The sequence below is a fragment of the Oryza sativa genome, chromosome 6 (assembly GCF_034140825.1).
Source record: "Oryza sativa Japonica Group chromosome 6, ASM3414082v1".
NCBI lineage: Eukaryota > Viridiplantae > Streptophyta > Magnoliopsida > Poales > Poaceae > Oryza > Oryza sativa.
Window position 1 is genome coordinate 26,817,931 of NC_089040.1, and position 13,421 is coordinate 26,831,351.

The 13,421-nt window shown below is 42.5% G+C and overlaps 2 protein-coding genes across 10 annotated transcripts; both read right to left on the bottom strand.

The window, feature by feature from the left end:
* Positions 1-1,112: 1,112 nt before the first annotated feature.
* LOC4341616 (cyclase-like protein 2) lies at positions 1,113-9,030 on the bottom strand. Of its 9 annotated transcripts, none has more exons than XR_010742152.1 (10): positions 8,597-9,030; positions 7,264-7,308; positions 6,920-6,992; positions 6,724-6,821; positions 6,526-6,596; positions 5,417-5,563; positions 4,594-4,742; positions 3,610-3,722; positions 2,377-3,446; positions 1,113-1,712 (listed from the first exon to the last, which is right to left on the bottom strand). XR_010742152.1 is itself a non-coding variant. In XM_026026451.2 (6 exons), the coding sequence occupies exons 1-6, from the start codon at positions 9,000-9,002 to the stop codon at positions 5,438-5,440; spliced, it is 819 nt and encodes a 272-aa protein (XP_025882236.1). In that variant the 5' UTR covers positions 9,003-9,030; the 3' UTR covers positions 5,193-5,437. The 9 variants fall into 9 exon arrangements, 1 of the variants encoding a protein (XP_025882236.1); XR_003243018.2 differs by having other exon boundaries at positions 2,377-2,532; positions 5,333-5,563; XR_003243016.2 differs by having other exon boundaries at positions 5,333-5,563.
* A 623-nt stretch (positions 9,031-9,653) lies between these two features.
* LOC9266130 (extensin) lies at positions 9,654-13,195 on the bottom strand. Its single transcript, XM_015787533.3, has 7 exons — positions 13,073-13,195; positions 12,842-12,946; positions 11,097-11,223; positions 10,953-11,024; positions 10,837-10,885; positions 10,258-10,759; positions 9,654-10,155 (listed from the first exon to the last, which is right to left on the bottom strand). The coding sequence occupies exons 1-7, from the start codon at positions 13,104-13,106 to the stop codon at positions 10,118-10,120; spliced, it is 927 nt and encodes a 308-aa protein (XP_015643019.1). The 5' UTR covers positions 13,107-13,195; the 3' UTR covers positions 9,654-10,117.
* Between the last annotated feature and the right edge of the window lie 226 nt (positions 13,196-13,421).

A 13,421-nucleotide genomic window follows, 5' to 3' on the forward strand; every position in this document is an offset into this window, starting at 1 on the left:
TGTTAGCTTACACCTTGACTGCTTGGATCTAGATGAATTGACTTTGTACGATGACATTTCTTAAAACTTGTGCTCGCCAATAGCAAAACGCAGAATAATGCATTTGTTGATGGCATTTCTAACCATTTCTCTTAAACTGAACTATGAACAATTTCTCTGACACATTTTGCAGCTGGCGAATATATATACAACAAATTCTTTTGGCATGGAGTGTTCATATATATTACTATACACTAACAAGTGACAATCAATATATGAAAAATGCCATGATTTAGGAATGCAGATTGGCCATACATGGAATGAGGTTTTTTGTGTGTGAATAGGGGGGGAGTTGCTGGTGTTTGATCTATGCATTGCATATGCTTTTAACTGGACCACCCATGGATGGAGGAGGTGTGTAGTCATGAGATTTTCTTCCGTGTGGCTGCTTTGGCCGTTGCATGTGATGAGTGCGTGATGGACCACATGGGCCGGGGGATCATGTCATCATGATGTGAGAGTGAGAAGGTTAGTGGACAGGGTGATGTTGGCATTTGTGAGGATCTGACAAAGGTTAGTAAAAAAGCAGTCTGGGATTCATACGAAATTATGTCCTTTGTGGGTGCACTCACACAAGGAAATTACTATAGATTAGGAAGAGCACATCTAGGGTTTATCATTAGCTTTGGGATGTTTGCTCCTAAATACTATTTTAGGGAGCTGATGGTGATTTCTCAGTGTTGCCCCTGGCTAAGAACATTAAGGGGGTATAAAAGGTTCTTTTTTGAAGTTACCTAATCCAAAAGTCCATCCTCTTTGGGCTCAAAAGTTAACAAAGAAAGTTACTTTAAAACAATTAACATAACATTCTAGACCATCGGGTGAAAAGCATCTTGAATACTTCTACACACTGAGTAAATTTCATTGCTGTGGTCTAAAGATATTACCAGCTTCACACATAATCTTTTTCTTAAAAGATATTATCATACTAGCTAGTTTATAAGATCTTTTCTTAAAAGAGAACAATGAGCAATGATACATCAATACAAAACCTTCCCAAATTAATTAAGAACTTATAAAGATCTAGCCAATGGCACCAATTAAAAAGGCATTAAACAAAGGGAGAAGCATCAGGTGCATACCTGGTGGAGACAAGCAGATCTCCGAGAATATATAGAGTATTAGTGTGTGAGCGATGCAAGATTACGCAAAGACCCATCCTTTTCTCCCTCGGAGCCTTAAGCAAGACGGTTAAATTGTTCACATGAGCTAGCTTAATTAGCTGCATGCTCTGATCCGTACACACAAAAGCCCAAGCTGTTCATGTTTAAAATTTATCCTTGGACATATACGTGCATGCGTGACTACGTGGTCGGTCACATTGTCACATCTCGCTTGGTCACATACATACTCACATGCAATTTTTTTTGCAAAGCCAAAAGCCAAGGGAATCGACAAAATCCACCACTGGATTAGCCCGTTGCATTTGGGCAGCTTCCTGCAGCCCGGAGATGCTGCATGCTCTCTTCTTGTGTATTTCTTTTTGAAATTTTCCTCTCTTTTTGTAGATAAGAAGCGTCTGGCCTTATTGGTGGTTAATTGCATATGGCTTTCGTAGAAAGGAGCGTGGTCAGTGGTCACAAGGAGGCACCTACTGAATACTGATCACTAACTGTGCGCCCACGCACGCTCAGCCATACATGCAGCTGGTTTCATCTGGCAAAAGATTATACCTGCATGCATGCAGAGAATTGCAGATTACAAAATGTAGTAACAAAATGCAGTAAGTACAGTTAACTGTGCTTGCTTGGAAGGTATTTATGCGTGTGGCTTATAAACTGCTCTCTCTATCCACAAATATAAAGGTAATGTCAAATCTTTTTTTAACTTCAACTGTCCATAAAAAACATAAAAGATTTATGTTACTATATTTATCGTTAAACAAACTATCATGATGCACAACTATTTTTATTTGAAAATATTTTATTTATCCATAAATTGCTGATCAAAGTAGCACATCAGAGATCGTGTAGTCAGAAAATAAAAATATGTGGTACAATAAAAAATAATTCATGGAAAGAATATTAACCTTTTGTATCTCTTAGAGTTTCAGAAGGTTGAGTGACGAAAATGGTGAAAAAACCCTAAATTAATTCTACAATTCAAAATTGGTGCAACTCAAACAAGCAGGCTTTGAGATTCATATTCCTAGAACATGGTAAAACTGAGATGTAGTGAAAAGTACATGCTGATTACTTGTACATGTGTTGAAAAGAAACTTCCACATGTGCGTTCAAAATATTCATATAGGTAATCAAGAGTTAAAATCTATGGTTTTATGTGACCTTATATAACTTGTACAAGAGATGCAGTACTGTAGTAGTTGGATGGACGTACAGCAATGAAATGGCCAAATCTTCATGGAGCCGGGAAGGACGTCGCACACAACCAACGCCTGTAGAAATCAGCCCCCAAACCTGCAGTGAACCAGAGTGAACCATCGCCAGCAGCAGATAGCAGGGGTTCACAGCTTCTGGATTTCACTATTATCTCCTGCAAAAATATACTACACAAGTTCAGTGGTCCATTCTGGTAGTAGTAGTAATTTGGATCCTCCTTGCTTGCTCCCCTGTGATTAGAGATTCATGGATATTTCATTTCCCCTCAAGGCCACATGTACATATGGTCCTTGGCCTTGTTTGGCAAGAAGAAGGCATTGTCGGTGATGTACTGGTATTGTGTAGTGTAGCAAGTAGTGACCTCCAGCTAATTGCTTGCATAGGACTACAGAAGCACAACTGTACAAGCAACCGAGTAATGGCGCTCCTTCACTGAGCCCTTGGCCATGTCAGTCCTTCTGGGTACCATCCTGTCTAAAAATTGCCATATGGTGCGTACACATAAATGTGATCACAGTACAGACCCGTGAACGCAACACGTGGGATGGCAAAGCAATTAACACCACCAGGCTAATTAATAGTGCATCTGGTATTCTGGTAAGCAAAACCTGTACCTAGCGTTTCGGCTCATCTTCATCAAGAATATTATAACCATTGGATGCATGCACAGTTTCCTAAACGCAAACACAGATGAAAAACTTAACATACTCCACCCGTTCAAAACGGAAAGGCTTCGATCAATAATTACTCTATTAGGATATAATTCATGTGATATGAAATCATAATCATACTTTTAAATATGCATCTAATAAATTCAATATTATGTAAAAAAAATATCCTAATAGAGTAATTATTCGTAAAAAAATTATCCTAATCAAACAAAATACACCAAATACTTAAAAACTGAGTAGCAAAATAACAAACACTACAGTTTAATCTTTATTTTTTTTCCTTCTTGCCTATTGTTTTCGCTTACATGGTTTCTCTGATCTGATCAGCATCTTTGTATATCATTGTGTAGAGAAGGCTGGACGTGAGCAAGAATCGATACCAACCGAGGAAAAAAGGCTGTACTCCGGTGCAATGCAAGTGCAAGAAAGCAAAAGGCCATTAGGAACAAAACAGCCCAGCATTAGCCCCCAGAATGTGCTACTAGTAATTATACTGTGGATAATGCTGGAAAATATGAAGCTAATTTTTTCTTCCTAGGGCATCTGAGTCATGGGTCTACCTTGAGAGGATCCAAATGCAATGGACAAACACGCAGAAAAGCAGGAACTTTTGCCCCAAGCGCGTTCCGGCTTTACGCATTTGTGCTTTGGTGTCATGTGTGTACTGAAGAACCTGCAAAGCGTTGCATGTTTAAGGTCAACTGACATTATCAAACAACCCAATAGCTGTTTTCTTGCCCAGTTGATGGTGATAGATACCCCCAACTTGGTGAATAAATACAGGTCAGTTTAGTTTAAACATGATGCTGAATTCCTAGGACTTAAGTACCGATCTAAACATTCCAGGACATGTGCTTAATTAGTCCCCAACCATCAAATTTTCAAAGAGTAATCACAGATCATAAGTTTGAAGTTGAAGAAATGTGCTGTACACATTGTACATGTCACTTGGAAGTTAGTAGGACAGTAAAGTCGAGGCAAGTAATGGAGAATTTTCCCAAGAAACTTAATGGGTGCAAGTTCTGAAACCAAGGCAACTCAATCTTTATTTTCTATTTTGAAGGGAGACATGACTGCTCCAATTTGGCATGTTCTGTGCAGTTTGAAAAGAGGAAAACAGGAAGAAAAAAAACTGTAGTAAGTTCAGGTCTAATTTCAAAAGCTACTGAACTGAACAATCTAATTAGGTTACTATTTCGTTACCTAGAACGAAAAGAACAAGTACATGACCAGATCAGACTCAGACAAGCAGATTAGACAGATTTTGTCATATATAATAAACCAGCTTCACCTAAACCTAACCAGATTCGTCAGCCCAGCTAGAAACCTTGCTAAATGAAGTGAAGCAAAAGATATAAACAACACATCGTAGCATAAACTCATCATTAATCAATCGACACTTCAATAATTAGAAACACGGCTCCAATGATAGAACTAGCATTTCTCACCTGTCCGAAGGTTAGGTGAGGTCTACCATCTACAGTACCAGTTCATCTACAGATGGGACAAGGCTGTAAATTAAAAGAATTTTATGCCAAAGCTACCTTGGCATTTTAACCACCATGGCATAGTCCGCTTGTTCTATATGCAACTCTGCATCGTCTTCATCTCCTTGTGAAGCTGTGAGCACATATCAGAAAAGCAGCTTAGGAAGACCTGCAGGGAAAGGACCTGTCCTTGAAGAAAGGCTGACCTGTGATGATTGAATGACCAGTTAGTAGTTTCAACCCTGTATTTTGTAGTAAGATCTGAACTGTTTGGGGCTCCTTTTCTCTGTAGATGTTTGTGCAAGTGCCAACTGGCCATTGAGATTCCGGATGATCCTGGGACTACTACTTTCTGTCTCTCACTGGAGAAAATGGATGTGGGTGAAATAGGCAAAAAGATTTAAGGGTTCATGTCTGTTCAACCGGATTATAATTTTCAGCAAGGGCATTGAGTGAGTGTGCAAATTTCACACCAGCAATGTCGGTGCAGTAATGTGGTCTAGTGGAACGTAGTGGTTTGATGCAGGTTCCATCATACAGTTTCAGTTTCTGGAATGAGCTTTATCTCCAACTAGAAATAGAGAAATAGGACATTGGATTACTTTGTTAACTGCAGAGAACCTAACTTTTAATAGACCTGTACATAAATAATAGTGTTCCCAACTCTCATTTGATAGTATCCTAATAATACCAGAATGGAACCAGGGAAATTACAGCACTTGAGAGATATGATATATATAAAAAAATCACAAGTGTTGAATTGATAAAGAGAAATGGAAGAGCAAAGAACACGTACATGAAAAAGAACACTGTTTTGAAGGTACATGATCATTGAAAGCCAAATCCTACATTACAGCGGTCTCTTCAGCTGGTACAGTACCTCAAATCCTCAATGACGCGATCATTTTATAAGGATGCACCTAACGGGTGAACCCTCAGCTCCAGCCAGCCTTAGAGGTAAGCAATGTAACATGTACATGCCAGGTTCCACATCATCTAACTTCAGAGCTTCGACAATTACAATTTCCTTCATGAAAAAATAGCCAAATAAATAAGTGGCACATAAACTAGTAAAGAAATATCTGACTGACATAAAAAGCAGCATGCACCATTCTCGAATCACCGACACACATAGTGTAATGTTCTTCAGAGGAGCACTAGACAAAAGGGAAGTACACATTACAAAAAGTGAAGAGTAAAGTGCGTAAAATCATCATCTCCAACCTTGTCAGTTTAACTCTATTATTACCATCGCCTTTCCAATATAAAGCCCAAAGCCCCCGCCAGCACTAGCCAAAAGATGCTTCTTTATAAAACACAAATCCTTTTCTTTTGTCAACCAATGAGTATACAAATGATGAATCATTGAGTTGCTTTGTCCAAGAAAGTCCTCTAATTCTGATTATCTGAATTTCTTTTCATTGGTATACAAGAGATTGAGCATGGATCTTTGACAATGCATATTTAGTAACACATCTTGTGTTAGATGGTCATTTCGAAAGCTAAATTGGCAAAAGAAAAAAAAAAGTATTCAACATATAAGTCAAGACTAAATCCACCACTAGTGTCAAGGAACTTCTTGCCCTCTTGGTATCACCATTGGAGTATGAGACCCTGTAATTTGTGCAGCTATTTTTGTTTCGTAAATGTCCCCTGATAGATCTTGAAGCTCAGGACCCAGGAACACACCATTATTGAATTTCTATGCCTCCTAATTGTACTCCAAAGATTTAAAGAAAAGGAGGGGGAGCTAGCTGTAGTTCAATAAATAGAAAGGAGAAATATGCTGATTAGTTTTGGAAGTACTATTTTGGATCTAGCATCAGCATTCTCAGAGTAATTCGATCAACAATGCCTGATACAGAAAATTTGTGCAGTACAGGCAACAAATTCAACAGTAAGAGACTAATAGATCTTATTACAGGTGGCGAGAGTACTAAAGCTGATCCATAGATTTCAATATTTCATACAGGAAGTCAAGTTTCTTACCTTACTTTTCAAAAACACTACATGTGCAGGAATCATGTGTTCATACGAAGCAACTGATAGATAGTCCACCCCTACAGGATTATCAAGCAAACATGTTAAGTCCAGGTTGTAAAAGGTAAACACATCAACCTATCAGAACCATATACACCAACTGACCGATGTTCCATAGGACAGGATGTCAGCATAGCAATTACTTACCGACTAGCTTAATATCAGTGTAACCAACCAACCATTGCGCACCATCCTCTGTAAATCCAACAAAACTCAGATCACTCTCCTTTTGCCACATCAGTCTCCTGGAAATTAAAAATTCCCTATCTATTAAGCTTTCATCGCATGGAGCTTAAATGATAAAAATCATGCAGTACACCTAAGTCGGCTATTTATTAATTACTTGTCAGTGTTCATTGTTCTGAAAAGAACTCGACGAACTCCTCTTGGGATGTTCAGGGACTCCATTACTTCAGCTGCATAACGCAATTTTCTTAGTACTACAAACCCAAACACATGAGAACAGACATGCTAACTTAAGCTTCTTAAAGAAGTATAGAACCAAAGTGCTAAATTGGGCTGAGTTAGAGATAACTGAATAATGATGTGAACCATGCATCAGGTCACTTATCTCTACAGCCCCGGAATAAAAATTTAGATTTATGTTGACATGGATGGAAGATAATTTAGTCCAACATTTAATGGATAAAGTGCTCAACAAATTTCAGAAACTACAACATTGTGTACCAGTTACGTTTGAGTGTCTCGGGACATCAACCAGCAATGCAGGACCTGTCCATTACAATCAGAAATTGATTATTACAACTTTATAGGAATAATTAACTTTAAAATCAAAATCACACGCATTTCACCTGATCACCATAATTAAAAAATTGACAACAAAAACTACCAAAAGTATAGATGAATATGCGCCTCACATATCTCATAATCATGACTACTCACATGGATTCGAGAAATTGGACATTACGCCACTATTAAGAGTGGGATTCGCCACAATGCCATTACACGGAATGGCGTCGTTAAATGCCACTGCCAAGATTGGGCTTACATTTATTTTGCCATTTGGACCATTTCACTCCATTTTCACCTAATTTTTCACCCGGGTTACCCAAAATGCCTTTCGATCTGAGTGGTGGTTGCCAATGGCGACACCGAGCTAACCGTGGCAGAGGCCAAGGAGGAAGAGGAAGCCACCCACGACGGCGGCGGTCCACGACGGCGGCGGCATGCACTTCCAGTGGCTGCGCGCCGCGGTGCTAGGTGCCAGCGACGACCTCGTCTCCACTGCGTCGCTCATGCTCGGCATCGGCGCGGCGTGCCCCGCCGACGAGCGTGCCGTCCTCCTGTCCGGGCTGGCCGGCCTCGTCGCCGTCGCCTGGCCATCGGCAAGCCGTCCTCCTGTCCGGGCTAACCGGCCTCGTCGCCGGCCACGCGCAGCTCGATGTCTAGCTGGCCGAAATCAAGCGCGCGGCCCTACTCCGGTGTCGGCTGGCTTGCGACTGCAAGCGGCGGCGGTGTCGCCATCCTCCCAGGCCGCGGCCACGTCGGCGCTGTCCTTCGCCGCTGGCGCCATGTTCCCGTTGCTCGCGGCGTGGTTCGTCGCTAGCTACGCGAGCCGCAGGCTTCTTCCGCCTCCCTTCCGCCGCGAAGCAGCGCGCCCACCGCGCCCCTGGGACGGTCACCGCCTCGTCCTTCTCTCGCCGGCGACGGCGTCCGGAACAACGTCGCCCCTTCCCCTTCTCCTCGCCCACAACTCCCACATGTTCACCGGAGAGAGGGGTATTTTGGTCAGTTGAAGTGTGGAAAATGGTGAAATGGTGAATATGGCGAAACAACGGTTTCTCATCGGTTGGAAGTGGCATTTTAACGACGCCATTCCGCGGAATGGCATTGTGGCGAAGCCCGCAGTGGCAGAATATCCAATTTCTCCGTGGATTCTAAAAGAGTTCAGTTTTAATATCAGTTCATCAGAAGGACCAACAAAATTCGAGCGCGTGGCCTCGTGCAAAGGAGAATTAGAAAACCACGCCAAAAGTAAGCTTCGATAATCGATCGATACCATTGAGGAGGCCGAGGTCGAGGGTGTCGACGTCGAGGCCGGCGTCGAAGTGCGGCTGCCACATGTGGCCGGGGGCGTCGACGTGGGTGCCCGTGTGCACGCTCATCCGGAGCTCCGAGAGGTTGGAGCGCGAGCCGTTCGCCATGGACTTCTTCAGCCGCACCAGCGCGCCCACCCCGTCGCACGAACCCAGAACCGGGAGCTCCGCCCGCACCGCGTGCGTGATGTCCAGGATCCGCCTCCCTCCGCCGACGCCGCCGCCGTCGCCGTGCTCCTGCGGCGCAGCCACATCCGGTGCGGCTGCGCAGGTGGGGAGGCGAGGGTTCGCCGAGTGGTCGCCGGCGGCGAGGGGAGCTTGGCGCGCGGCCGCGACGAGCAGGAGCACGACGGTGGCGAGATGAGCCATGGCGCTCGCAGTTCGAGCGAGACGTACTGTTTTTTACATTTTAAAAAATCGAAGATAAGACGTGCTGGTTTTTTTTTTTGGGGGAAGATAAGACGTCTTTTTTGTTTCTCTGGTCGTGTGAGAATTAAACGGTTCCCTAAGAAATTTGTGCGTTTTGAACATGGGCTGTGTGTAGTACCTTCCAAAGTTGAAAGTTTGGGTTAAAATTGGTACGATGTGAGTGAAAAGTTGTATGTGTATGACAGGTTGATGTGATGGAAAAAGTTGTAAGTTTGGATCTAAACACAGCCATGATATAAATTTTTGAAATGGTTTTGATGTTGTTTTAGTGTAGACCCCATCTAAAACGTTTAAGTTTCAAAATTCTGTAGAAAGTTGGAGGACAGGAAACATCATCCATTGATATGAATTTGTATTGCACAAATTTTCCTTTGGAATTAAATTCCTGTTATGCAAACAGGGGCCCATGAGACTGTAGCTTGGAATCTGGATCAAGCCCATCGCAAAAATCAAGTACCAACTCTAGCCCAACTTTACACAAATCAGCCATCCAAACCTAAAATGTGGGCAAATTAATGCCACCATAATTCAGCATCAGCAATAAGCTAATCGAAAAAACAAACCGATCATATTTAAATTCACCACACATCAAGAGTACAAAGCAAATTTATTGAGCATCTCAAACAACATGGTACAAAGTCGACAAGCTACTGCAACTTTTCACAGTTAACACTTATCAGGCAGTTGCAGGTAGAACTAGAATTACTGCTTCCCCCCTTTGTAAAAAGCAGTAGTTACAGTCACAGAACAGCCAAACATGACCTCAAAACAGAACAAAGGTGGATCACTGTTACAACAAGCCCAAAACATACAACATAATCGAACAAATTCCATTCGTGACATTCTGCAAGCTATGATATATGATACATACCAGATGGTAACTACTACCATTGGTTGCTAAGATGTTGACATGAATCGCTTCAGGAATGATTTCATTTGTTTCAATTAACTGGATGATGAAGGCTGGATACCCTGGATAAATATAAGAACTGATCATCACTTGTTGCTTACTTGCTTTTGTATGTGGACAACTTCAGTCCACCAAGTGTGCCATATCAATATGGTGCTGGTGGATAAGTTGAAGGATAGGGCGCTGCATAAGATCCATCATGGTAAACAGAGATTAATTACCTTATTAGTTATTGACTAATGCTATGTGAATGGATGAATTCATGTCTGCTCAGCCATATCTTACCAGGTGGATATGTGGGCTGTCCTTTTGGAGGTGGTGGGTAAGTTTGTCCATATGGTTGCGGTGGATATGGTTGTCCCTGCGGCTGCGGTGGGTATGGTTGTCCCTGTGGCTTTGGTGGGTATGGTTGTACTTGAGGCTGCGGTGGGTATGTTTCTCGCTGCGGCTGCGGTTGGTATGTTTCTCCCTGCGGCTGCGGTGGGTATGTTTGTCCCTGCGGCTGTGGTGGGTACGGCTGTGGAGGATATGTTGTACTTGTAGGAGGGTATGCCGCATGCTCAACATCGCGAGCTAGCAGAGATGGTGGTGGATGTGGGTATGCTGAAGTAGGATATGGCGCCGGGACATGGCTAGCAGGATAGGATTGATATGGCGGTACTGCAGGGTATCCTGCAGGGGGTAGTGCGTATGAAGGTGAGGGGGCAGCATATGGTACTGCTGGTACCGGCACTGGAAGAACAGAATGTGTGGTTGACGCGGCAGAAATTTTTCCCGGCTTGTTCTTCTGGTGCACATAAGAAAACCCATGAGGCAATGCCATACCAACAAGAATAAGGCAGCAAAGATTAACCAGTCTCTCACCATTGCTGAAACATCAAAATGCATAATGAGCGTCACTTCCCCAGCAGACCTGAAGATACACTACTATCAGGAAGTTCACAAGTGCAATGAGCACAAGGTAAAAGAAATACGACTACCTCATATGGCGTGTCTGGAGGGGCCATGAGGCATCATCATAGCCACGCGTAAGCACCTTATGCAGCTGCACCCTACAAAAAGGCTCAGTGGACAGTTATTTAAGAACAGTAATCACCAAATGGGCGTAATTGAGGTCCACAAACCTGCCATTGCCAATGAAATCATCATGGGTGAGCGTGTTGCTGTTCCACACTGTGACGGTTAGCTCACGAAGCCCCTCAATGAGAGGTATATGAAACTTCTCGTCAAAAGTAGGGTTCCTTCCCCCATCTGGCAGAAACATTATATTCATATAAAAAAAGTATAGCACTGGATTGTGGTAGAGAATAGAGAAAGTGGCACGATGAAGCTCAGTTTAGCAGAAGGATGCTTGTATTAGAAAATAAGAAGCGCATGGATATAAAATATCAGCAAGATGAATATTATCCTAGACTCCACTCAGGAAAGGGCATTTGATGATTGATTTCATTATTACATAGTACAGAGCTAAGAACCCCTTGGAAGTTGAATAAGGAACATGTCGCCGTATTTGGAAAACTTCCTGACAATTACTATATTAACTCGAAGTTTGTACTATAATAAAATGCTGTTTAGGGCAGCTAGTGCCTGGATTTTCAGTTGTAGCACAGTACTTGTAAGGTAGCTGGAAATGGGGGAAAACATTCTTCAGCACTCTTCTAAACTTTGTATAGTATAAGAACAACATAAAAATTGGTCTTAATGGCACACTCCTCTAAAATTCACATATAACCTAATAAACTCCTTGTTGGGGTTTGTAAGGCTAGGATGTGGGTATGCAGCAATTTCCCCATTTAAACAAAAAAGTTGAATTTCTCAACTTCTAAACCAGAAAGATTGGAATACATATCACTCTTATAGGAGCCTTTTCCCTTTCCATTTGTGACTTTATTTTTCCAAAAGCATGAAAGCACTACCCAACACATGTCAGGAACTGGCAGACTTTACAGAAGGGAACAAGATTACAATCCCAATTGTTGATTATTAGCCTTGTACTGGTAGCAATTAAATTCTGATAATAAGGTAACATGGTTCAGAATTTCTTTTTTGTACCACATAGTATTATGGTAATTTCCTTAGCCTGAAAAGACACTTGTGCAATGGCTAATCATCATAGTACCCTAAGAAACCGCTCCTAAATTCCACTAGCAAGGGTACTTTTGTTATTCTGCTGTTGTCAACAAGAAAACTAGGCAAAGAATGGTGTACACCTTTATCTTTGTTATTTTTTTTAATCTTCCTATTGTTAAATGACGCAAAGCATTTGCCTGTTTTGATAAAAAAAGAAAGAGTTAAGATGATGGAGCTGAGAAGCAATAAGTAGCGGATACCACAAGCGTGTAGGACTGCCTTTATGTGGAAGGAATAACACAAAGGTAAAGGTGGCATAATTCCACCTCTAATTTTGTAAAGAAACGAGCTAAACGCCATGGCACATCTAATTTTGTAAAGAACAATCTGAACACTATGGCGCATCGCATCTAATACATGGTCCACATAGAAACTAGGGAAATAGTCAGCAAGGTACTACTTCACAAGTTATTTCAGCTAACTATTCCAACCATGACCAATTCGCCATCGCTCTTTCAAAGCAAAACTGAGCAAACCCCATTCCCATGAACAAAGGAAGAACGACCATGTTTGGTACCAATCACTCAAGGCAATCGGATGAGTGCCGCCCGAAAGGCAACAAAACAATGACGGCATTGACAGAGGAACGCACAGTAAACACTACCCCAATTCTCGAGTGTATTTCATCACGATTCAAAGCTCAAAACCCTAGCGGTTCTTCCTGGATTGCCGCTACCGAACTCGGGTTTATTCACGATTCACAGCTCAAAGCACTAACAAGATGGAGAGGGGGCTTTACCGGTGCAGGTGCGGGTGCGGAACTTGTTGGTGGCATACTCGATGCAGACGTAGGGATCCTGCCGCGTGAAGAACTCCGTGTCCCTCAGCTTCCTGCACCCAGTGACTGATGACGGATGGACAAAACACCCCAAAAAAAGAAAGAAAAACACAGGAAAGCCACACAGGTGAGACGCCGCCGCCGCCAAATTCGGATTCGGAATTGAGCGAGGAAAAAAACTCTCGGGGTCACCTCTGACTTCGAGGATCTGGCCTTGTATCGACATGGATGGCTACGGGCGCGGGTCGTCTCGCGGAGGAGCGGGGGAGGGGAAGAAAGAGAGGAGCTGAGTTGACGATGAACCGAGACGACTCTGCTAGAGCCTCTAGGCTAGTAGTGTTCGTATTGTAGGCTTGGAGCCTGCCCTGTTCGAACTTAAACAATTTTGCTTTTTTTGAGAACCACTCTAGAATCTGGATATGCCAAGACACTTGTGATTCATATAACAAAGTTAGGCAAGTCTATTTATAAGATGAACTGAAAGAATAGATTCATATTCGCAGAAAAAATGCTTTGCTAAAGGGATTGCGTTAAGTCTCCG

Coding starts and splice junctions, on each gene's coding strand:
- LOC9266130 (XM_015787533.3), bottom strand. CDS start 13,106: ATGTCGATACAAGGCCAGATCCTCGAAGTCAGAG. Junction 12,947..13,072: donor CCAGATCCTCGAAGTCAGAG/GTGACCCCGAGA, acceptor ATCCGTCATCAG/TCACTGGGTGCAGGAAGCTG. Junction 11,224..12,841: donor CCGCACCCGCACCTGCACCG/GTAAAGCCCCCT, acceptor TGTTTCTGCCAG/ATGGGGGAAGGAACCCTACT.
- LOC4341616 (XM_026026451.2), bottom strand. CDS start 9,002: ATGGCTCATCTCGCCACCGTCGTGCTCCTGCTCGTCGCGGCCGCGCGC. Junction 7,309..8,596: donor CGACCTCGGCCTCCTCAATG/GTATCGATCGAT, acceptor TGTAATGGACAG/GTCCTGCATTGCTGGTTGAT. Junction 6,822..6,919: donor AGAACAATGAACACTGACAA/GTAATTAATAAA, acceptor TTTAATTTCCAG/GAGACTGATGTGGCAAAAGG.